At 50.9% G+C, this 24,290-nt stretch overlaps 1 protein-coding gene across 2 annotated transcripts; it reads right to left on the bottom strand.

The window, feature by feature from the left end:
• Positions 1-2,118: 2,118 nt before the first annotated feature.
• Dmtn (dematin actin binding protein) lies at positions 2,119-18,825 on the bottom strand. Of its 2 annotated transcripts, XM_052732808.1 has the most exons (15): positions 18,710-18,825; positions 18,428-18,502; positions 17,723-17,878; positions 16,418-16,462; positions 15,954-16,053; positions 15,564-15,620; positions 15,150-15,302; positions 13,153-13,277; positions 12,520-12,625; positions 4,614-4,678; positions 4,401-4,449; positions 4,239-4,246; positions 3,995-4,060; positions 3,664-3,744; positions 2,119-3,549 (listed from the first exon to the last, which is right to left on the bottom strand). In XM_052732808.1, the coding sequence occupies exons 1-15, from the start codon at positions 18,725-18,727 to the stop codon at positions 3,436-3,438; spliced, it is 1,218 nt and encodes a 405-aa protein (XP_052588768.1). In that variant the 5' UTR covers positions 18,728-18,825; the 3' UTR covers positions 2,119-3,435. The 2 variants fall into 2 exon arrangements, with proteins under 2 accessions (XP_052588768.1, XP_052588769.1); XM_052732809.1 differs by lacking the exon at positions 18,428-18,502.
• Positions 18,826-24,290: the final 5,465 nt, after the last annotated feature.

The raw sequence follows: 24,290 nt of genomic DNA, 5'->3' as shown, positions 1-24,290 counted from the left end.
AGAGAGAGCCCAGGGCCTCATGCATGGTAGGCAAGCACTCTTCCAACTGAGCTACATTCTCAGCTCATGATTCAAAATGGTGAGATGTAATAAAACCAAAACAAAAGCTCTGGGAACCACTGGAATGAAGTTTCCCAGGTTATATACATCTGTGTGTGTTATGAGAAAGAAGAACGGAGGACTCTTCCCTAATGCTTTGCTTTAGGGGCCAAGAGCCTCACTTGGAAGGTTTCCATATTCTCAGGCATTTCAAATCCTTTAGGGCTTAGTATCAAAATGAGTCCCATCACAACATTTGCAGTCAATCTGATCATGTTGTTTCCAGCATCCCTTGGTAACCAGTGAACTTGACTGGTTCCACAGCGGCCTGTGAGTTCCAAATGGACAGGGTCTGCACAGGCCCCAGCACAAGGAACATCTATCTCCACACAGTCAATGGATGTCTGATAGCATGTGGGGAACCCAGTCCTGCTTCCCCTGGAGAAACAGCTATACATTGCCAGTGCTGGGCAGCTGGGAGTGTAGCCAGGCGGTAGTGTACTTGCTTAGCATGCCCAAGACCCTGGATTTGATCCCCAGTAGTGACCACTCCCCTGAATGCCCCCCCCACCAGGAGGAAGGAAACTGCCCCCCACCCCAAACACATACATTGTCTACTCATTGGTTTTATGAGGCTTTGGGTTTCAGATAAAACGTTCTCTCATTGTTGGAAGGAGTCAAACTATCTGTCCTATTGGTCTTACAGGTTTGTTTCAAGGATAAAACAATGCTGTAGACATAAGACAACTTTACTTAAAAATCATTGTTCAGGGGCTGGGAATGTAGCTCATGAGACAGAATGCCTGTCTAGCTGGCATACACAGAGCCCGGGTTGGCACCCTAGCACTGAATATACCAATGTGGTGGCATGGACCTGTCATCTCAATGCTTAGGAAGTAGAAGGAGAAGGAGAAATTCAAGGCAATCTTCAGCTATACATCCAGTTTGAACAGTAATAAAATCACTGTTTCGTTTTGAGTGATTCTGATCTACTTGCTGTCTTGGCCAAGCCAGCCCTCTTCCCCCATGCACCCACACCCCCTGTCCTCTTCTTGATCTTCAACTCAAACTGCACACCCAGCTCCCCTGAGGCCTCAGCTCCATGGTGGTTGCAGGTGGAAGGCCTCACCAAGGCAGGCTCCACCTGACCCTCACTCCTGTTCCTCAGTCACTCATTCTCTAGTCCTGTTTCCTCTGCCTGATGCCTGGCAGTCAGCTCACCACGTACCAACCTTTTTCTGTTCAGCTCCCCCTGCTGTACAAGCACCTCGGGTCCTGGGGAGAGCGGTGTATTTGAGGCAATCCTCCGCAGTGCCCTCTCAAGTGCCCTCCAACCATGAAACACAGGTTTCTGTCCCACAAAGCCCCTGGAGAAGTGGCAAATAGCACCCTGTCTAGGCTAGCCCTGACTTTCGTGTCCTAGAGAGAGGAAGTTACGTGGGCGATGTCTCTCCACCCCCTCTAGCTCATGTGAAACCTCTTTCCCATGGCTTTCTCAACCTGATGTCACCTGTCTGTCCCTCTGACTCAGGGCTAGTGGCTTATAAAGAAACAAATGTGGATTAGAGGTGTTATGGGTAAAGTACACACCCAGCAAGCAGGAAGCCCTGGGCTGGATCCCCAGCACTAAATAAACCATACCTGTTGGTGCATGCCTGCAATTCTAGAACTTGTGAGGCAGAGGCAAGAAGGACCACAAGTTCAGCCTCGGACACGAGGCAAGTCTGAGGCCAGCTTGAGCTACATAAGGCCCTGTCTCAAACAAGCAAATAAATAAAGCCCACAAATATGTGGTATATGCCTATGATCCCAGTACTTAGAAGGCAAAAAGCTGCATCAGTTCAAGGCCAACCTTTGCTATAGGACATTTTATCTCAAAACGAAACAACAAGACAGAATAAATGAATAGTTTGGGCTGCTGGCCCAAGCCTGTCCTCCCAGTGACTTGATACGGAAGCAAGCTCAAACCTTCCTGGGCTATGGAGTGACGGGTCAAGTTCAGCCTGGGCTACCCAATGAGAGTCCGTCTCAAAATTAAAAATGTCTTAAAGAGGTAAGAATATTCATTGTGAGCCAGGCGGTGGTGACACATGCCTTTAATCCCAGCACTTAGGAGGCAGACGCAGGAGGATCTCTGTGAGTTTGAGGCCAGCCTGGTCCACAGAGAGAGTTCCAGGACAGCCAATGCTACACAGAGAAACCCTGTCTCAGGGGAAAAAAAATAATAACAAAACAAAAAAAGAATATCCTTTGTGGTGCATGTCTAGCATATGTAAGGGCATGGATTTGACTCCAAAGGGGGGATGGAAACAAATAGATTTAGGGACCCAATGCAACCTTTTAATTCCAAGCACTTACCCTTCCCAGCATGATCACACACACAGTGGACAGGGAGTGCCAGGATCTGGGCAAAAACAAGACCCAGACCTGGGCAAAATATATATATATATATAATTATATACACGTACATATGTGGAGACGGACTGGGAGTGCAATTGGGTGGGGCAGGGAGTCAGGGAAAGAAAAGCAGCAGAGGGAGCCCCAATAAATTACATTCTGTAGAGAGCACAACAGGGGATGCATGGCAATGGGGGGGACCGGGGAGCCTGGCCTCCCAATCCCATCTAAGGAAGGCCGAGGCCTGGGCTCCGTGGTCCCTGGACAGGTGCTAGAAGGATGCATCGTAGCTGGTTTTGCCTGGAGGCTGGTGGTGAGGCGTTGTGTGTGAACAGCGTCTCTGCTCTTAGCCACAGCTTTACATAGGCCCTGGGGCTTGAGCAAGAGGCTTGAAGCTTAGGGGATTGCAAAGTACAGGACAGACAAGCTGGCCGGAGGGAGGCCTCCCAGCTGGAGGCCCAGGCAGAGCCTGCTTCCACCGGTCAGAGAAGCATCAGGCCCAGGTGCAGGGTGCTGTCAGGAGTGCAGTGGGCTGGAGCCTTTGGGTGGACAGGCACAGGGTCCCACAGCCGCCGCTCCCTGGCCAAGTCTACCCCCTGTGCGGGACAGCAGACAGACCTCACCACTAAGTGCCCCTTCATTTCTCTTCACCCTTTTCTGGGGACCTTCGTGTTGGGGAGACAGACAGGAAAAAGGGTGCAAACATTGACTGTGTGCTGGAGTCCAGGCTGGGTTTGGCTAGGCAGTGGCGCCCAGGGAAAAGATAAAGCCCCCTGGCCCGTGTGGGTAAGGAAGTCCATGCCTCATGACTCTGGGACTGTGCACATCTTGGCTCTCTCTCTCCCTGAGGAATGGAGCCCAACGCTTCTGCCCTGCCTCCTGCTGCTCCCAGCCTGCAGAGGAAGAGGATGCTGTGGGGGATCTCACAGCCCCAGCTTCAGGGCCTTGAAGCAGCAGAGGGAAGGTGCTGTCACACATGGCGGCGAGCAGGCAGGGATGTCAGAAGAGGGACGCCTTCTTCTTGAGTTCATTCCTCTTCCACAGGGCCAGCTTGCCAAACTCCTCAGGAGACATGGCAAAGACCCTCGAGAAGTCCTCTGCGGACAAATGCCTCTGTGGGGACACACGGGCATCTGAGTGACTAAGGAGGTAACCTCTACAGCATCAAAATCAAAGGCCACCCCACTGGGCGGCCCCTCTACCGTCCTGTGCATCTTTCTTGCTTACCTCAAGCCTCATGCGATCCACACCTGGAGGCAGCTTAGTTCGGCCCTTGTTGGTCACCACCAGCATTTCATAGGGATAGATCTGGAGAGGCAGAGAGGGCCTCCTTAGGTTTGTAGTCTCCAGTCCTCATAACCCTCCTGACTCCCCAGGTCCCCTTTTGAACCTGCAGAGGCCACTGGGATTCATGCCATCTTGCCATTCATGTCCCTCAGCCACCCTGCTGCCTCCCCCTTGTCATCACCAGGAGCACCCTGAGCGCATTCAGCTTGGCGGGCTTCACCACCTCCCCTGAAGCCCACCCCACTGTGGTGGTCAGGTCCCCTGCCCTCACCTTCTGCTCCAGCACACAGGGCAGGGAGGTCCCCCGATCCATCCTCCCCCTCTGGCCCTCTCCGTTCTGGGGAGACCAAAGCCGCAGTGAGCCAGAGTGGGTCAGGGGGACCTTCCCAGCCTTACCCTAGGCGTCTTCAGTCTTCACCAGGCAACTCCTTGGCCCATACCCCCTCCCCCACCAGTGCCCATGCCTGGCCCTGGCTTCCGGGGGTTTTTCCTGCTCCCCTCCAGGGGGCACTCACCTGCAGGCCTAAGGAGACAAGAGCCATAGTTTAAAGACAGCTCCAGAAGCTGCACCCGTACCTGATATCTTAAACAAATAAACCACGACCCACACTGGACACAGGCTGCCTAGGACGTCTGTGGAGACCCCCTTCCTAGCAACATACAGCCCCACTGCTCACCTGGGCTCCCAGCCTCACTCCCCGATGGGCTGAATTCTGTGGACTGTAGCTAGGAAATGACACAAAGACATCAGAGAGGGCGGAGGCCAACCCTCAACAGTCTCCTTTACTCTGAGACCTCCACACCACCCAGGGCCTCCGAGTGCTTGTCCACTCAGAAGCACTGTGCACACACCCCTCCCATGCAGCCCCCGCTTGGTCGGAGGGCCTTACCCGGCTCAAGGCGGTCCTGCCATAGGAAGGAAGAGAGGAGGACTTAGACGTCCCCGAATGCAAGGCTGAAAGAGAGAGTAAGAGGGACCGCTTCAGTCCCTTGATCGCGACAGTCCTTCCTGAGAGGGTTGCCTCCCTGGCCTTCCCTGGCCAGAACCCAGTAGGCGTCTATGGACTTCCAGCAAGTGTGCTGTGGCTTTTACCGAGTCTACGTCTTCCCTCCTCTCTAACTAGAAATGAGCCCAAAAGCCTAGTATGAATCCCAGGCAAAGCTGAGGCGTGACGTCACGAAAGGAGTCCTAAGAGCTGTCATGCAGCTAGATCTACAAATAAATGCAGATTCTAAATGAAATCACCCAGTTATAACAGCGGTATTAACAGCAGTCAGGTTCTGGACATTTGACATTACAGTTCAGACACAGTTATCGCCGCAGCACAGTGAATGCAGTCGAGATAGTTCCCTTTTGACGCTATGGAGCTAGCTCAGCGGGTGGGAAGGCTTGTTCTGCAAGTACGAGGGCCTGAGTTTGGATACTAGCACCCACATCAAAATCAGAGCATGACTGTGTGCACCTGGAACCCCAGCACTGGATGGAGTAGAGACAGGGGGATCAATGCCAGTCTAGCTTCTAGATCAAGTAAGGCCGAGAGAAATAGTGCAGGCCGCCCAGTGACCTCTTCTGGCCTCCATACATGCCCATACCTGTTTAAACTACACACATGCCTGGGAGTGGTGGCGCAAGCACACCTTTAATCCAGCACTCGGGAGGCAGAGGCAGGTGGATCTCTGTGAGTTCAAGGCCAGTCTGGTCTACAGAGTGAGTTCAAGGACTGCCAGGGCTACACAGAGAAATCCTGTCTCCAAAAAATAAAATAAAATAAAAATAAAATAAAAATCTACCTGTCTAGCCTCCCAAGTGCTGGGATTATAGGCATATGTCACCATATCTAGAAACCCATCCTTTTTGGGTTTTTGTTTGTTTGTTGTTTTTCTGAGACAGAGTTTCTCTGTGTAGCCCTGGCTGTCCTGGAACTTGCTCTGTAGACCAGGCTGGCCTTGTTTTGTTTTATTTTTTCGAGACAGGGTTTCTCTGTGTAGCTTTGGAGCCTGCTCTGGAACTTGATCTGTAGACCAGGCTGGCCTCGAACTCATAGAGATCCTCCTGTCTCTGCCTCCCGAGTGCTGGGATTAAAGGCGTGCGCCATTATGCCCGGATAGAAACTACCATTCTTAGTGCAACCATCCTCACAGCTCTCTTGTCTCCAGTCATTAAAATGGTTGCCATTCTAATGCAGTTCCTTTGACAGGCATCTTGTTAAATGTCTAGCCGAGGTACGTTCAACACCACAAGCTTCAGTCCTCTAAAGTCCTTCTATTGGAAGTTTAGGGGGTCAGGACAAAATAGGTTTGCGGAACCTACCACTTATTTTCAAAGAAGTTTAGCATCTCTAAACTGAAAGCTCGAAATCTGAAATCCAGTCCGCTCTGGATTCCAAACTTCTTTTGTCTTGTTGATATGGTTCTCAGTTTTGGATTTGAAAGTGTTTATTTCAGATTTTCAGATTGGGGGTCTCCATTTTGGTTAAATTTATTCAAATATTCTAAAATCTGGGAAATAAAACCCTCTTTGAGTCTGAAACCTTTCAAATCCTGAGCATTTTGGAGAAGTGATAATAAGCCTGCATAGAAAACCATCTGCTCTCAGGACTGAGGGAAGGCTTGGGGTTAACTGCTTGGTGGAAAAGCATGAGGACCGCCAGGTGGTGGGAGTCTCAGTACTTGGGAGGCAGAGCCAGGTGGATCTCTGCGAGTTCGAGGCCAGCCTGGTCTACAGAGCGAGTTGCAGGACAGTCTTCAAAGCTACACAGAGAAACCATGTCTTGGGGGGAGTGGGGGAAAGGATGAGGATTTGAGTTTGGATGCCCAGAACCCAGTAAAGGGATGTGGGGGGAGGCAAAAAGAAAGTCATGGGTTATCAGTTACCATTTTGGTTGACAGAATTCCAATATCAAGTACACATAAAATTTTGAATCACTCCAAATTTTTGATCCAAAAATTTGATCACTCCAAATCACTTTCTGCCTGCCGGCTGTTTCTATGTCAACTTGACACTATTTAGAATCAACTGGGAAAATGCCCCCACCAGATTGTCCTGTGGGTAAGCCTGTGGAGGCATTTTCTTGATTGATGATTGATGTGGGGGAGCCCAGCCCAGTGTGGGTGGTGCTAACCCTGGGCAGGTGGTCCTGGATAGTGTAAGAACACAAACCAAGCAAGCCATGAAGAGCAAGTAGTTAGCAGCATTCTTCTGTGGCCTCTACATCAGTTACTTCCCCCAGGTTCCTGCTCTGCCTGAGTTCTACCCTGTCTCCCCTGGATGATGAACTACAAGCTATAAAATAAAATAACCCTGGGGGTGGAGAGATAGCTCAGCGGTTAAGAGCACTGACTGCTCTCCCAGAGGACCCAGGTACATGGCAGCTCACAACTGTCTGTAACTCCAGGTCCAGGGGACCTGAAACCCACGGCAAAACACCAATGCACATAAAATTAAAAAACAAAACAAAAACTACTTTCCCTGCCAAGTTGCTTCTGACCATGGTGTTTTATCACAGCAATAGAAACTTTAACTAAGAATATTTGTGTTTGAAAGTGACAATCCCAAGGTAATGCCTGTTTGTGACTGAACTGTTAAGCCTGGTTAGATCTGTCAAGAACCTACACGACCACGTGATGCATACATCCGGGGACTTGTTCCAGGGTGATGGTGAAGGAGGTCCTTGACTAACTTTACAAAGCCAAAATGGAAGTCACAGTGCTCATTTTTGGGGGCAAATAGAAGAATCTGGGGAGCTAAAGAGATGGCTCAGAAGTTAAAAGCATTGGCTGCTCTTCCAGAGGTCCTGAGTTCAATTCCCAGCACCCACATGGCGGCCTACAACCATCTATAATGGCATCTGATGCCTTCTACCATGTATGCTTATGTGAGGACAGAGAACCCATATATTAAAAATATGTAATTAAGTTTTTTTTTTTAAAGAAGAATCTGGAACATGGGGACTGAATCTACCCCTTGAGACAATCTTCCATCAATCTCATTCTCCAGGCCTCAACTACAGACTTTTTATCAGTGGTTCTTAACCTTCCTGATGCTGCAACCTTTTATTACAGTTCCTCATGTTGTGGTGACCTCCAATCATAAAATTATTTTCATTGCTACTTCATAACTAATTTTGCCACTGTTATGAATTGTAATGTAAATATTTTTGGAGACAGAGGTTTGCCAAGGCGGTCATGACCTGTCAGTTACCTAAGACTTCCTCCAAGCAATCAAACAACTCCCCAAACCACCATCACCACCAACAAAAATCCTCAAAGCAGTCAGGTGGTGGTGGCACATGCCTCTCATTCTAGCACTTGGAAGGCAGAGGCAGGGGGATCTCTGTGAGCTCTAGGCCAGCCTGGTCTACAGAGCATGTACCAGGATAGCCAGAGCTACACAGAGAAACAAACAAACAAAAAAAAAACAAACACACACACACACTCAAAAAACAAAAAACAGCCGGGTGGTGGTGGCGCACGCCTTTAATCCCAGCACTCGGGAGGCAGAGCCAGGTGGATCTCTGTGAGTTCGAGGCCAGCCTGGGCTACAGAGTGAGTTCCAAGAAAGGCGCAAAGCTACACAGAGAAACCCTGTCTCGAAAAACCAAAAAAAAAAAAAAAAAAAAAAAAAAAAAAAAAAAAAAACAACAAAAAACACACACACACACACACAAAAAAAAAAAAACCCAGAGCAAATAAATAAATGCCCAGTCCTAGTGTGTCTCTGTTCCACATCTTCTTTACCCTTCCAAAGAACCATGCCCTGCGGCCCATTGCCTGGCACTTCAGTCCCTCAGCCCTTCCTTACCAAACACTAGCATTGGATCAGCCCACATCTCCTCTGCTACACCCACAGTCATGGATCAACATCACCACAAAAGTAAGATCTTGCAGTATTTCCCAACAAGCAAGTGAGTCTTGCCATCCTCTGGCTCAGCAGCCCCAGTACTTTCTTCAGCAGAGGAGGTCTTTCAGGGCTGTCTCCTAAAACACAGGGTTCCATTTCCTCCCCAAGCTCCTCTCCACCATCCCTCACACTAGATCTTTCTTTCTTTCTTTTTTTTTAAAGCAGGGTCTCACTATGTAGCCCTCAGAACACATTGATCATTACTGAGCACGATATCTAGGGCATTCATGTTCTACAGGCCTGGACACCCGAGTTTCCTTTCCTTTCTCCATGAATAATCTTACTTTCTCTTCCCATTTCCTACACATATTAGCTGCAGACCCTCCAGCTTCTGGCTTCTCAAACTCTGTTCTTACTCATCTGCTCTACATTTCTGAAACCAATCTCTTCCCTCTCCTCCCAAACTGGCCTCTTAGTTACCTAATTGTAAACTGTCATTCACTAGCACCCAGGATAAAGCCCTTAGGGCTTTCTCTCTCCCTTATCCGCCCCCTTCTAATGGGTCATGGGATTCATGACCACTTCAGTGGCTTTCATCTGTACATTTCTCAGATCTATTCCCTCTTCTCTGAACCCTAAAAGATGTGTTATCCTTAGGATATGGTTTGAGCACATCGCCAAAGGCTTCAAAACATGAGGTGTTAGGAAGGTAGGAACAGGGCTGGTGAGATGGCCTTGAAATCCCGACAACGTAAATCCGATCCCTTGAACCCACAGAGACGTAGAAAGACAGAACTGACTCCACAGAGTTGTTCTCTGGTGTCTGCCCCCAACACATACACATCCTGCATACACGCACAATAGAAACAACTAAACCAACTTTTTAAAGGAAGGATGGAGAGGCAGCTCAGTGGTTAAGAGCACACACTGTACTGGGTGGTGGTGACATTAATCCCATTACTCAGGAGGCAGAGGCAGGAGGATCTCTCTGAGGCCAGCCTGGTCTACAGAGTAAGTTACAGGATAACCAGGGATTCACAGAGATATCCTGTCTTGAAAAAGAAAAAAAAAAAAAAAAGCACATACTGCTCTTGTAGATTACTTCAATCTGGTTCTCAGCACCCACATACAGTGGCTCACAGCAGCCTGTAACTCCAGCTCCAGAGGACCAATGTCTCTGGCTTCCACAGGCCCTACACTAATGTGCACGCGCGTGTGTGCGCGCACACACACACACACACACACACACACACACACACACACACACACACACGTCCGTGTGAGGGTGTCAGATCCTCTGGGACTGGAATTGCACACAGTTGTGAGCTGCCATGTGGGCCCCCTGGAAGAGCAGCCAGTGCTCTCAACTGATGAACCATCTCTCCAGCTCCATAAAACCTTTCTTAAAAGGTAGTAACTTAGGGCTAGAGAGATGGTTCTGTGATTAAGAGCAGTAGCTGCTCTTCTAGACTACCTCAGTTCAGTTTCCAGCACCCACATGGCCACTCATAACCAGTCAGTCCTAGGGGGATCTGATACCCTTTTCTGACCACATTTTTTCTTTTTTTTTTTTCAAGACAGGGTTTCTCTGTGTAGCCTGGGCTGTCCTGCAACTCGCTCTGTAGACCAGGCTGGCCTCGAACTCACAGAGATCCCCCTGCCTCTGCCTCCGGAGTGCTGGGATCAAAGGCGTGCGCCACCACTGCCCAGCAGTAAATACATTTTTAACAGGGTCTCACTATGTCACTCTGGCTGGCTTGGAACTCAAAACCTAGATCATGGTGGTTTCAAACTCACAGAGATCCACCTGTCTTTGCTTCTGAGCACTGAGATTAAAGGCCTGTGCTACCAAACCACTCTAATAGGTTTTTATTTTGAAACAGGGTCTACTAAGTTGTCCAGGCTGACCTCGAACTCAATCTGGAGCCTTGGTAGGTGTGGTTTGAAAAAAAATGGCCCCCATAGGGAGTGGCGCTATTAGGAGGTGAGGCCTTATTGGAATAAGTGTGGCTTTGTTGGAGGAAGTGTGTCACCTTGGGGACAGGCTTTGAGGTCTCCTATGTTCAAGCTACACCCAGTGACAGTTGCTTTTGCTGCCTGCAGATCAAGATGTAGAACTCTCAGCTCCTTCTCCAGCACCATGTCTGCCAACATGCTGCCATGTCCCACCATGAAGATAATAGACTAAACCTCTGAACTGTAAGCCATCAAATAAATGTTTTCCTTATAAGAGTTACCATGGTAATGATGTCTTTTCACAGCAATAGAAACCCTAACTAATACAGTAGGCCTTAAACTAACTTTCTTTCTTTTTGTTTTCAAGACAAGGTCTATATAGCCCTGGCTGTCCTGAACTCTCTATGTAGACCAGGTTGGCTTTGAACCCACAGAGATCCACCTGCCTCTGCCTACCAAGTGCTGGGATTAAAGGCATGCACCACGATGCCCAGATGACTTAACTGCCCAATTCTCTTGCCTCAGCCTCCTGAGCAGGGTAGATTACAGGCCTGCTCCACAAGGCCTGGCCAGGTACATCCATGTGGTGACAGAAAGTTAACGAATATGTTCAGCTACAGGCAAGTATGGCGGATTATCTCCTCCAAAGATGACCTGTAACTCTGCTCCATCCATCTTGCTTGCTTTTTGAAATGAGGCCTTGTAGTTCCTTGAATCAGGGGCAGGACTTATTTCCATCTTGAGTCTAGTTTCTAGAAAACCGACCTTTTTTTTTTTAAGGAGATAGGGTCTGTGGTAGTTTGAATAAGAATGGCTTCCACCCCACCCCCAGAGGCTTACATATTTGATTGTTTAGTCACCAGGGAGTGGCACTGTTGGAAAGGATTAGAAGGACTGGAGGTGCGGCCTTCTTAGAGAAGTGTGTCACTGGGTGGGCTTTGAGGTTTCAAAAGCCCAGGCCAGGCCTAGGCTCTCTCTTTCTCTGCCTACAGATCAGGATGTAGCTCTCAGCCATGCATGCCGCCATGCTCCCCGCCATGATGATAATAGACTAAGCCTCTGAAATAGTAAGCAAGCCTCCAACCAAATGCTTTCTTTTGTAAGAGTCGCCTTGGTCATGGTGTCTCTTCACAGCAGTGGAACAGTGACTACAATGGGGGTCTTTTTTTTTTTTTTTTCCAGCCCAGGCTAGATTCCTAGTTCAGGGATTAGACTTGCATCACAATGCCAGCTTTGGTGTCTTGATTTGACCAATAGAATGCAAGAAAGTGATGGGGCATGACCATGGGGCTCCCAAGGTCAAGTTTTAAGAGCTCTCACAGCTCTCTTTTGGGGCAGTAGGCTCTGTCCCTCCCCTTTCCAGCTTCCAGGCTCTCAAGAAGTCCAGGCTAGACAGCGGTGCCCAGGGGCCCAGCACTCAAAGCCCTCTTCACCCATTTCTCTGCCCCACTTCAGGGTCCTCGGCGCCCATGCATGCTCTCTGAGCTGCCACACTGGTTCAAGCTCCCCGCCTTCGCTCCCATGCTCTTCTTGACATTTGGAAGGACTTTCTGTGCCGTTTGTCTCTCTCTTAGACTCAGGGGAGCCGACCAGACCTTCTCACTGGCCTCTCCAAGTTCCCACTGATACTCTGTCTCCCTCACCCGCCACACTGCTCCAAAGGCAAGGTAGATTTACATGTCAGTTAACCCCTCACTGGAGGAAACAGCTGTATATTTTCCCCCATGACATCCCCAGTGTTCAGCATGTCCTGACCCACAGTAGGTGTTCACTGACTGAAACCAGAGCTCTCAAACTGCTTGTACTGCCGTTCCCTCTCTGTTCCGGCTACCGGCTCATATTCTTGCCCTAGGCCTCACACCAGGACTGAATCTTTTAAGTACAGCGGTTTCAAGGGACACACACACACACACACACACACACACACACACACACACACACACACACACACACACATCCCTCCACCCCATTGCCACCTCTGGCCACTCCACAGCACTCACAGGTATGGAAGGGTGTCCGGTCAGGCAGAGAGCGTGTTTTCCTCCGAATGGGCAAAGACTTTTCCATCTCCTCTTTCAAGATCATCTTTCCCAAGTTGGAAGTGACCTGATTGGGGAGGAAGGAGAATGTCGTCAAGCCTGAGACACCAGCTCGCCACCTCTGAAAAGTGCAAAGTTGGGGTGCAATCCAAGAGGACACGCAACGGTTTTCCAAGGTGGCTAGTCCACATCTGGAGCTCCTGACTTAGTCTTCCTGGACATTCAACCACGTTAGGTTTGTCGGAGATGCTCAGTGGTACCCTTCCACAGCGGCTTCTCTATCCCAGGTCACCATGGGTCACACCCAATGGCCTTTCCATGATTCCTAATTCTCTCTCCTCCCCTAGCTCAGCCTCCTGGAACCTGGTGCTGGTGGACCCTCCCGTTCCTGTGCTTTGGATCTGACTGTGCAGCATCACCTCTCCAAAAACCGCCTAAAGCCCAGGTGTACCTGGAATCCTGGGAGAGGAGAGGCATCTCCCACCTGTTCAAACGCGGATGCTTCTGTGGCACAAGCCTTTTAGACTGACTTTGGGGCCAGAACATTGTCACCTAGATGACACAGTGGGTTGGGGGTTGGGGGTAAAATGCTACCTTACTGAGTTCCTCTTTCTGCCGCTCCCTGATGGCCTTAATCTCCTCTTCAGAGTCATCGTCTTCCTCCTCCTCCTCTTCCTCTGCCCCCTTCCGAGACGCCTTCCGTTTCCTCCATTCTGTCTCTAGGAGACACAGGTCCAAGAATCAGTGTGGGCACTTGGCCACTCACTCCTCCAGCTTGTGGAACAGGGACCTAAAAAGAATACTACAAATTCTTTTTTATTTATTTTTTGTTTTTAGAGATGGGGTTTCTCTGCAGAGCCCTGGCTGTCCTGGAACTTGATCTGTAGACCAGGCTGGCCTCGAACTCCAAGATCCACCTGGCTCTGCCTCCCAAGTGCTGGGATTAAAGGGGTATGTCACTACCACCTGGATAAATTCTTTTTTATTTTTATTTAATTAAAAAATAAGAGCCGTGTTATAAAGAAGAAGGAGGAGGAGAAGAGCTATGCAAGGCCTTAACCACTGAGCCATCTCTCCAGCTCCTCCTGTTTATCATTTAGTCACTTAACAGACATTTCTCAAGCTTCTGCTACAGTCCAGGCCCTGTGGTAGAAGATTTGGAAAATAGAACAGTAAATGAGAGAAGGTGTTGGTCCTCAGAGCCTGGGTTACACAAAGAAATCTTGTCTCAAAAAACCATTAAAAGCCGGGTGGTGGTGGTGGTGGTGGCGGCGGCGGCGGCGGCGGCGGCGGCGGCGGCGGCGGCGGCGGCGGATCCCAGTACTTGGGAGGCAGAGCGAGGCGGATCTCTGTGAGTTCAAGGCCAGGCTGGTCTACAGAGAGAGATCCAGGACAGGCACCAAAACTACCCAGAGAAACCCTGTCTCAACAAAACAAAACAAAAAACAAATAAAAAAATGAGATGGGGTCTTGCAGTGTTGCCCATCCTGGCCTTGAACTCCTGGGCTACCGAGTAACCTTTCTTCCTCAGGCTCCCAGGTAGCTGGGGTACAGTTATGTGCCACCATGCCTGGCACTACAAAGTCTTTTAAAAACATGCAAACAAAAAGTACAGGATACAGGGGCTGCAGAGATGGCTCATCATCTAAGAACATTGGCTGCTCTTGCAGAGGACCTGGGTTCAGTTCCCAGCACCCACACGGCAGCTCACTACTGTCTCTAACTCCAGTTCCAGGAGAGCTGACACCCTCTTTTGGCCTCCCTCAGCACCAGGTGCATATGTACCTAGGTACAGAGGTACATACATACCTACCCGTGTACCTATGTACATACTGGAGGAAACCACTCTTACACATAAATTGGAAATAAATACTTTTTTAAAAGTAAAAAAAAAATATGTACAGAGCTGAGAGTACACGGAATTATATGTGCTTAGCGTGCTGAAGACCCAGGACAAAAATAATGATACTCATGAAATCAATAACATGACAGTAAAAATGAACAAATCAGATAAGAAACACATGTAAATTATCTGGGGACCAAGACCTTCCCTCATCTGGTTTTCTCCTTTTGAAATCTCCTACCACAGGGCCTGGCTGTAGCAGAATCTTGAGAAATGTCTGTTAAGTGACTGAAAAACTGAACAGGAGCTGGAGAGACGACGGCTCAGTGGTTAAGGCTGCTCAGTGCTCTCCCAGAGGACCCGAGTTCCATTCGTAGCACCTACAGGGGTGCTTTACAACTTCCTATAACTTCAGCTGCAGAGCGATCCTTTGCCTCAGGCCTCCTGGGTACTGCACTGTCACATTACCTCGCCCCCCTCCGTCCCCCCCCCCCCCCACCACACACAGTTAAAATAAAATAAAACCTTAAAAAATAATAATGAGTAAGAAGGGAAGAAATGATTAGCAAGCAGGCCCTGCATAGCAATACAAAGAGGTACAGGGAAGAGATAAGCAATGGATCACGGACTGAGGAGAATGCAAAGGCTGAGAAGTAATAGGTGGGCTGGAACTGGGTTCAGGGGACCAAGAAGGAGTAGTGAACAGGGCTCCCAATCTCTCTTCTCTCCTTCCCCCAGCTTTTCCTACCCACAACGGCCAGCGACGGGGGACATGGCCAGTAGTCAGTCTCTATCTTGGCTGGCTGGTTGGGGTCAGGGGGCTGTGCCGCAGGGAACTTGGATGACTCAATGATGAGGTCCTCGATGAGGTGCTTGCTCTGAGGGCTGCCTCCCGTGGATTCTGCAGATGGATCCAGGGTCAGTCCACAACCCACCCCAGCTAACCCTGCAGCCAGCCAACTTGGCCCACCCTCAGCCCCAGCTCCCTCACCTCTCCCTCCCCACCCATGAGATCTCCGGTGTAATCGTGATATGAGCCCTTCAGGCCTTATGAAGTTATCTATCCCTCCATCCCTTCCCAGCTCTCAGACATGGCCCAGCACCACCCCACCAGTAGGTGGCAGCAGGAGAAGCACCCAGGAAGTCGGAGAGGAACCCTCACCTCTCTGCCTGTAGATGGGTGGCTTCTTGTAGATATTGGAATCCGGGCGGGTGGTCTCTGAGAGAAGGAACAAGAGCAGATGAGAAGGGGGACGTGATGGCAGGGGATGGTGGGTCCGGGAACAGAATCGGGACAAACAGAATGGGGCGATGAGCCAGACAGCCGGCATCATGGCCCATGAAGTAGAACGTCCTGTACTTTTCCGGGTGCATGAGAGGAAAGACATAACAAAATAGCCATTGCTGCTAGTTCTGCCTGGCATCCTGGTACCATAGGGTCCAGCTAGGTCTAAACCCAAAGAGCAGGGGCTGAGAGGAAGGGGTTTGGGGATGCTGAAGGAAAAATGAGCTGCCAGAGAAAGGACATAGCTGGGCTGACAATACAACCTACCGGGGTGGTGGAAATGGGGCAGGCTGGTCCTAGGGGTCCCTGTGGTCCTTGGTGTTGAAGCCTGAGAGATCAGTCCCAGTGTCCGGCTCTCCGCCCACACCTGTGGAGAAGTATGCAGCGTCCAGGTCCTCCCGCCATACCCTTTCCCGTTCCCGTATATGTGGCGTTACCTCAGACCACCTTTTATACCCTCCCACACCAGCAGCCCACACCCCAACCCCAGGGCAATGTTATGGTAGAGGAAGAACATTCAAGGGCTCCATCCACCAGCTCAGGGTGCCTACCCAGAGAGAAAGGGTTAAATGAGGCCCTGGGTCTGGCTGTGTCACAGATGAGTTGGCCAGTGACCAACCAGCCAGGATTTGCTGATTCTATCATCCCCTGGACTTTGCTGAGCTGAGACTGGGCGTGGCGGGGGAGGGGAGCTGGGGGGCCCCAGCAGCGCAGGACTAGAGCCGACTTACCTCTGGGGATGGTGGGGGGGATGTGGATTTGGGTGACAGTGAGCACTGTGAATGGAGAGGATTATCAGAGTCACAGGGAAGACTAAACCCTAGAACCTCAGAGGGGGCCATCTCACCCCCACTCACCCAGCTCCACCTACTTTCCTAGCTACCTCGCTCCCCTCATGGGTCCCTGCCAATCTCTGGCCTGGCCTTCATCCTTCCTTTGCCCGGGATTCTCCCCGTCCGAGTCTTTTCATAAGAAGCTCAGATCTGGGAGCAGCATGCTTCATGCCCTGAGGGTCAGCCAAGAAGTAAATGTGACCCTGACTTCAGAGCCTGGCCGGCAAGGCATGGTGAAACCCAACCAGCAAGCCGCCACCATGGAGTCAGTTCTCCTCGGCTCCTTGGTACTTAAGTCTTCCAGCCTGACTACGACCTCTTTCTCTTCCCAAAATTCAGATTTTACTGTTTTAATTGTTACTTGGTGTGAGTGTGGGCATATACATGCCACAGCGCGTGTGTGGTCGTCAGAGGACAGCTTTCAGGAGTCAGGTCTTCCCTTCTCCCATTGGTTCTGGGGACCTACCTAGACCATCAGGCTTACATGCATGCAAGGGCTTTTACCTGCTGAGCCACCCCACCAGCTCATGACCCCCTTCCTCCTTCCTTCCTTTCTTTCTTCCTTCTTCCTTCCTTCCTTCCTTCCTTCCTTTCTTTTGTCGCTGTTTTTTGAGACAGGGTCTCACCAGGTAGCCTTTGGGCCGGCCTGGAGCTCATTAACCAGACCAGGCTGGCTTCCGTCTCTTAGAGATCCGCCCGCCTCTGCCTCCCGACTGCTGGGATTGAAGGCATGTGCCACCATGACCATGACCCTTTCTTGAATACAAACGACAAGTACCTAACCAAGTATTGCCCCGTGCACTACCTTCTGGGGTGCACACAAAGAACTACCATTTCTATGTGACAGAGGGTAAAAAGAGGCTACAATGTCACACCACTCCCTCAGCTAGAATTTCTGGAGCTCCTGCTGTGTGTGTGTGTGTGTGTGTGTGTGTGTGTGTGTGTGTGTGTGTGTGTGTGTGTTTCCCCTACCATCTTCAACCCTTCCCTACAAGAACTCTCTCCATGTTTCCACTGTTCAGCTATGGCTGCTCCTGCCTGTTTCCAGGCCACACCCCAGTCTTGAGCCTGGTGCTCAGTTTGCCTAAAATATGGGCTCATTCCTGTGCATAGCCTGTCTCTGCCTCCAAGGTCTGCCAGGGGGATTCCCCACTCATCACTTACCTGGCTCCCCTCAGGCCCGCACAAATGACCCCTTCTTACCTCCCGGCTTCTGGGCAGCTCCACGTGTTCCAGGAGGGAATAGGTAAAGTGAGGCTCGTAGATCATGAGGTCAGGTCGCTCAATGTCCAGGATGGCCTTGTCCTTGGGGATGGCAGCCAGGTCTTTGTAGCCCAACACCTGGTTGTCCATCTTGGCCTGAAGGGAAATGGTCCAAATGGAACAGAGTTTCCCATCGTATCACCTAAGGACGGCCACTGGCCTCACTGGCTGGATTTGGTTATCAAGAAAACATTTTCGATGTCAACTCTCATGGTTGACAACTCCATTACGTTACTTTTAAGTATCTAGGATGAGCCCTTAAATTTGAGATAGTATCTCATCTAATCAAGGCTCTCCTCAAATCCTCTCTGTAGCTGCCTCTGGCCTTGAACTTCCTACTCCTCCTGTTCCCACTTGCCAAATTCTGGGACTATAGGCTTGCCTCACCATTCCGCTCTAGACCGTCCCTTTAAAAAAAAAAAAAAAAAAAGCTCTCTGCCTCTGAGGCACTTTGCAGCTAGACCAGCCCTTTACAGGGCAGTAGGAAGCTTTCGCTGGGATCTCTGGGGTCTTTCCACCTGCAAGAGTTCACAGGACCTCTCTCCATGCGGGGGTGGGGGGTGGGGTGTCAGGGGAAACGGGTTAAGTGGGTCCCGCCCCTCCCTCCTCCCAGCTGAGGTGCAGGTGGCCAACACAAGTACTCACCACGATGCTGGAGGGAGAGCCGGGCACACTGGAGTCTCTGGAGGAGCTGACGCTCCCCGGGGAGGTAAGAGGTTGCTGGAGAGAGCGAGAAGGTGGCGGAGTGGGCATGTGCGTGGGTGCGAGGGTGTGGGCGTGGGTCTTGCCCTAGACCTCAGGATGGGGAGGGGTGTTGGGGGGACCCGGCATGCTGTGCGGAGGTGGCCACCAGGTGGCGCCGGCGACTCCCGAGCCGGCCCGGGCGGGCCGCGGTCCCCACCCGGGTCCGGGGTGCAGCCCGCTCACCTTCTGCAGGCGTTCCATGCGGCAGCCGCTGGCCGGCCACTCCCTCGGAGGCCGGTGCGCGCGCGGAGAGGACGGACGTCAGGCTCGGCCTGGCTCCTGCAGTGAGGGCGTCGCAGCGCACTGTGGTGTACTCATCCCTTGGGCTTCTCCAGGCTGCCGACCGCGGGTGGCTGGAAGGACAGGGAGGCGCGGGGGGCCGTGAGGGCGGTAGGATGTCAGGTTCCGTAGAGCTGGGCTCAGCACCAGAGATGTGCGTGTGGCCAGACAGCGGCTACGCGGATCCGCCGCACTTGTTTTTTAAGCCATTGTTCTCTGGCTCCAGAGGAAATGACGGCAGGGGTCAGCTGGCATCCCAGCATGGACAGGCTTCTCTATCCCCAAGCTTGTCACCCCTGCCCTGCCCTGCTCTCGCCTGGGGCCCTCTCCCAGGCGGTGCTGGCCCCTCCTACTCCAGCCACGGGTGCCACTCCCTGCAGTTTGCTCAGCCACCTCTTCATTTTCCCCAGAAGGTTATCAAGGGAGACAGAGTCATTAGTTAAGAGCGGAAGCATAGGGGGCCAGAGGCTGGAGGAAGAAAACCCACGGAGGGTAGGGTAGAGTGGTGAAGCCGTGGCCATGAGCTAGAGCGGGTGCCGGGCCTCAGAAGCTGGCTCACTTGGACCTTTCTCTACTCCCTGCAGTCAGGCAGCCCCCCCCCCCCCGCCCCCCCCCCCGCAGACACTGTAAAATACCTCTGGGGCCTGAACCACATCTTTGTGGCCACAGAGTGCCCAGAACATTCTCAAGGAGCTGCCACGCTGCTCCACGAATGCCTGGTTGGACCTCCTTTCACACTCTGTTCCTAGGAACTTAGGTCAGTCTGTGTACTAGGTGGAGACCATAGCCCATGCGCTCTCCTCTTTGGTCACTCCCTCAGCTACCCTCCCTTCTTCTTCTCCCAACACTGGCCCTGGAAGCCACAGCGTGAGGAGAGCTGTGACCAGAAGGGAAAGGAAGAGAATAAGGAGACGGTTTCAAGCAGGGCCTTCCAAGCCAGGAGGCCCGGAGCTTAAGAAGTAAACTACTCCTCTGATGCCGTGTCATCTTGGGTGAATCATTTGCACTCTGCACATGCTTACATCCTAGCTCTTGGGAGGCTGAGGCAGGAGGATTGCTTTGAATTTACAGGCTGGCTTAGGTTACACAGTGAGTTCCAATCAGCTTGAATTATAGTGTGGGACCCTGTCTAAAACAGTAACATCAAAGCTAGGGAAGGTAATCACAGTTTCTTGTCATAGACCTCTCTGGGAAGTCCACAGTACTTATTTATTTATTTTTATGTGTATCGGGGTTTGGCCGGCATGTCTGTCTGTGCACCACATGCATACCTGGTGTCCACAGAGGCCAGAAGAGGCATCAGCTCTCCTGGAACTAGAGTTCCAGAAGAGGGGTCATGTGAGCGTTAGGGGCCAAACCTGAGTCCTCTGAAAGGGTGACCAATGCCCTTAACCACTGAGCCATCTCTCCCGCATCAGAGTAGGTACGCTAGGGCATACATAGTGCATAGAACACGATCCACTCCATGTAGAGGGTCAGCTCCGAGTATGATTTCTATCTCCCCAGGGATTAGGGGGCTTTTCTATAGCCAGTCATGAAAGAATGAGATCACTGCTTTGTTCTCTCTCTCTTTGGGGGTGAAGACGTGTCCTCTTAAGTTAGTGCTTGCTCTCTCTCTCTCTCTGTCTCTGTCTCTCTCTCTGTCTCTGTCTCTCTGTCTCTGTCTCTGTCTCTCTCTCTCTCTCTCTCTCTCTCTCTCTCTCTCTCTCTCTCCTCACAGAGTTTCACTGCATGGCCCTGGCTACCTTCAAACTCTCAATCCTATCTTAGGCCCAGGCTCCCAGATGCTGGGATTCAAGGCCTGGACCACCATGCCTGGCTCTCCCAATCCTTTCCACCTGTACTGCATCTCAACCAGCCTGCTGCCCACGTGTCTGAACTAGTCAGCAGCCCTTGGCCTCACTCGCCAACCTTGGCCCACCACTACTCACCTCTGTCCCCCTCTCCGCCTCCCTCAGGCCACTCACCCTCCTGGATCCACGGGAAAGGCCCTGCCGTCCTGTTCGCCCGCTAACGCTAACCCTTTTCTGAACAGTGACTTCACAGGGAAGGTGGTGTTTAAGCGCTGGCTGCTGTGCTGGAGTGAATGGGCTGCCGACTTCCAGAGGGCGGCTTCCGTCCGGTCCGAGAGCTGTCACTGCTGAATGCATGCATGTTCTGTGCTAGATACTCCTGTGTGCATGGGATGCCAGGGACTGAGCTTAGTGCCTTCTCCTACCGAGCCGCGGACTTTGCCTTCTCTGTTTCATTATTTGCGTCGAGACAGGGCCTCAATCAGTTACTCAGGCTAGCTTTGAACTACTCTAATCCAGGAAAGCCTTTTACCATGTGACCTTTTCCAGCTTCAGCTCTCAAGTAGCTGTGCTAAGTACCATATGCTAGATGCTGGTAAACACCACACAAATATTATTCTAATTTATCTTACTGCAACCCTTCAGGGTGGATCCATTTCACAGACCAGGAGACCAAGGCTTGGGGAGGTTAAGGACATGTCGAGGGTCAAGTAGCTCACGTTAAGTGCCTTTGTCATGATGGCATGATGGCATGATTCAGGATGCCCAGCCAGTGATGTGTCATGCAAGTTTTTTAGAATTCTAGAACCAGGGGGCTGGAGAGATGGCTCAGTGGTTAAGAGCACTGGCTGCTCTTTCAAAGGACCTGGGTTCAATTCCCAGCACCCACATGGCAGTTCACAACTGTTTGTAACTCCAGGTCCAGGGCATCTGACATTCTCATATAGATATATATGCAGGCAAAACCCCAATGTACATTAAATAAATCTTTAAAAGAGAGAGAGAGAGAGAGAGAGAGAGAGAGAGAGAGAGAGAGAGAGAGAGAGAGAATTCTAGAACCAGAGGCTGGGTGTGGTGGCCCATGCCTTTAATCCCAGCACTCAAGACAGAGACAGGCAGATCTCTGAGTTTGAGACCAGCCTGCTCAACAAAATGAGTTTCAAGATGGCCAGGGCTACACAGAAAAACCCTGTCTTGAAAAGCAAATCAAACAAAAAAAGAACTCTAGAACCTGGGAATCTCCATCAGGCACAGGAGGAATCTGGTGTTTGGGGTAACAGGATTCTCCTTCTAGAGCGTCACACTCCTCCAACCTTCTCAGAGCTGATTTTGAAAAGCTTAAACCAGGTGTCTGATGAGCAAAATGCATTCTGATACACACTCAAGGGCTGTCAGCTTGAGCCGGACAGTGGTGGCACATGCCTGTAATCCCAGCACTCGGGAGGCAAAAACAGGTAGATCTCTCTGAGTTTGAGGCCAACCTGGTCTACAAAGCAAGTTCCAGGACAGCCAGGGCTGTCACACAGTGAAACCCTGTCTCAGAAAAAATAAACAAACAAACAAAGAGCTGTCAGTTCTCTCTCGCTAGGCTCTGGTTTTTACTTTATCAATAGTCTTAGCTCTAGAGGTGAGTGCTTGTCCATCCATCCATCCACCCATCTGCCATCTAGTAGGAGATCTGCTACTGACTTATCCACCCCCTCACTCTGGATCATCTCTTCCCCACTGAACAGGGTCCCAAGCTTGGTGCTGAGCCTCACGAAGAACAGAAAGATGAACGAAAGGACCGATGCAGTCCTCTTCAGGAAGAGAGTTTGCTCACAGATAACTTCTACGCAAAGTGGAGAGGCGCACATCCCAGATAAGGCAGTGGGCTGCAGGAAGTCAGGGGAGAGGTGTCTGGGCGGGGGGAATGAAGTTTCTCAGAGGAGGTGCTTGTTGGAGGCCTAAGAGCAGTGGTTCTCAACCTTCCTAACACTGTGACCCTTTAATACAGTTCCTCATGGTGTGCTGATCCCCAACCATAACATTATTTTCATTGCTACTGCATAACTGTAATTTTGCTACTGTTACGAATCGCGATGTAAATGTCTGATATGCAGGATGGTCTTAGGTGACCCCTGTGAAAGGGTCATTTGACCCCCAAAAAGGAGTCACAACTCACACAGGTTGGAACCGCCTCCTTACAAAGGATGCCCACTTTGAGGTCATACAAAAATTGAAAAGAGGAGTTGTTTGTTTGTTTGTTGGGGTTTTTTGTTTGTTTGTTTACAGACAGGGCTTTACTCTGTAGCCCAGGTTGGTCTGGACCTCACAGTTCAGGATGTAGTCTAGGAGGGCCTCTAACTTTATAACCTTCCTACTTTAGTCTGCTAAGTGCTGAGGTTACAAGAATGGGCCACTGCCACCAATCCCAGCTTTAGGAAGACAGGTGTTTTGAGACAAATTATGCCAACCAGCTGGCTTCAAAGAGATCCACCTGCCTTTGCCTCTGGAGCACTGAGACTAAAGGTGTGCGCCACCACCTCAGCAAAAAAGAGGATTCTTAAAAGAAAAAGGCGTGAACAGAGGTGGGGATGTGGGGACACACTGGGTCTGTCTGGGACCACCAAATATGGCTGGATTACAGCACTCGGGGACTGAGAGCCATTTAAGACAGGAGTCTGGGTCCCAGGCTAGAATCAGAGCGTATTTGGTGAGTGACATCCATCACAGGAGGGTTAAGAACTTTTGAGTTAAGAAGTGACATGATCTCCGCAGTGCTTGAGGCCAATGAACCAGGCGGCAGACAGAAGCAGTGTTCAGTGAGGAGGTGGGCAAGAGCTAGACTTCGACACGGGACTCAGAACAGGAGTAAGCAATGTGGAGAAATGCTAAGAGCAGCAGGTCCAGGCAGATCAGGTACTGGCTGACTCAGGGGGAGCGTGGAGTAGGGGACGGGTAGGGGGGGGAGGGAGGAATGGGGGGCGGGGGGGCGGAGAAGCATCCATTTCTAACAGGGCAGCTGGTGGACAGGTGGGCATGTGCAGAGGAAAGGATCTTCCGGAGGCACCAGGCCGGAAAGAGTGGCCTGGGGACTGTTGGCCTAGACACTGGTTCTCAACCTTGCTAATGCTGTGACCCTTTAATACAGTTCCTCATGCTGTGGTGACCCCCAACTATTGCTACTTCACAACCATGGTTTTGCTACTGTTTTGAATCGTAATATAAGTGTCTGTGTTTTCTGATGGTTGTAGGAGACCCAGGACCACTTTGGGGAGTGAAAGCAAAGGGGGTCTGGTACTCCACAGGAAGTATGCAATAAACGTTGAGGGGAGCAGAAGGAGAGCAAAGAGATGAGAATGCCAGGGAAGCCGAAGCCATCACTGGGGAGAAGTGAGGAGGCTCCCAGAGAAGTGACAGAAGGCTGTACGCACAGGAGGAGTGGAGTCTGTGCAGGGCTCTAGCAAAGGGGCTTGTTTGTTTGTTTGTTTGTTTTCGAGACAGGGTTTCTCAGTGTAGTTTTGGTGCCTGTCCTGGATCTCGCTCTGTAGACCAGGCTGGCCTCGAACTCACAGCGATCCACCTGACTCTGCCTCCCGAGTGCTGGGATTAAAGGTGTGAGCCAGACACCACAAAGGGGCTTTAAAGAAGGGAAGCGCTGGGCTTGTGGTTGCAGCAGGGAGGTGTGGGGTGAGGGGTGGGGGAGGGAG

This window comes from Peromyscus californicus, unplaced genomic scaffold (assembly GCF_007827085.1).
Source record: "Peromyscus californicus insignis strain IS unplaced genomic scaffold, ASM782708v3 Scaffold_12__1_contigs__length_115047231, whole genome shotgun sequence".
Lineage (NCBI taxonomy): Eukaryota > Metazoa > Chordata > Mammalia > Rodentia > Cricetidae > Peromyscus > Peromyscus californicus.
This window is presented reverse-complemented; position numbering and strand designations above follow the sequence as displayed.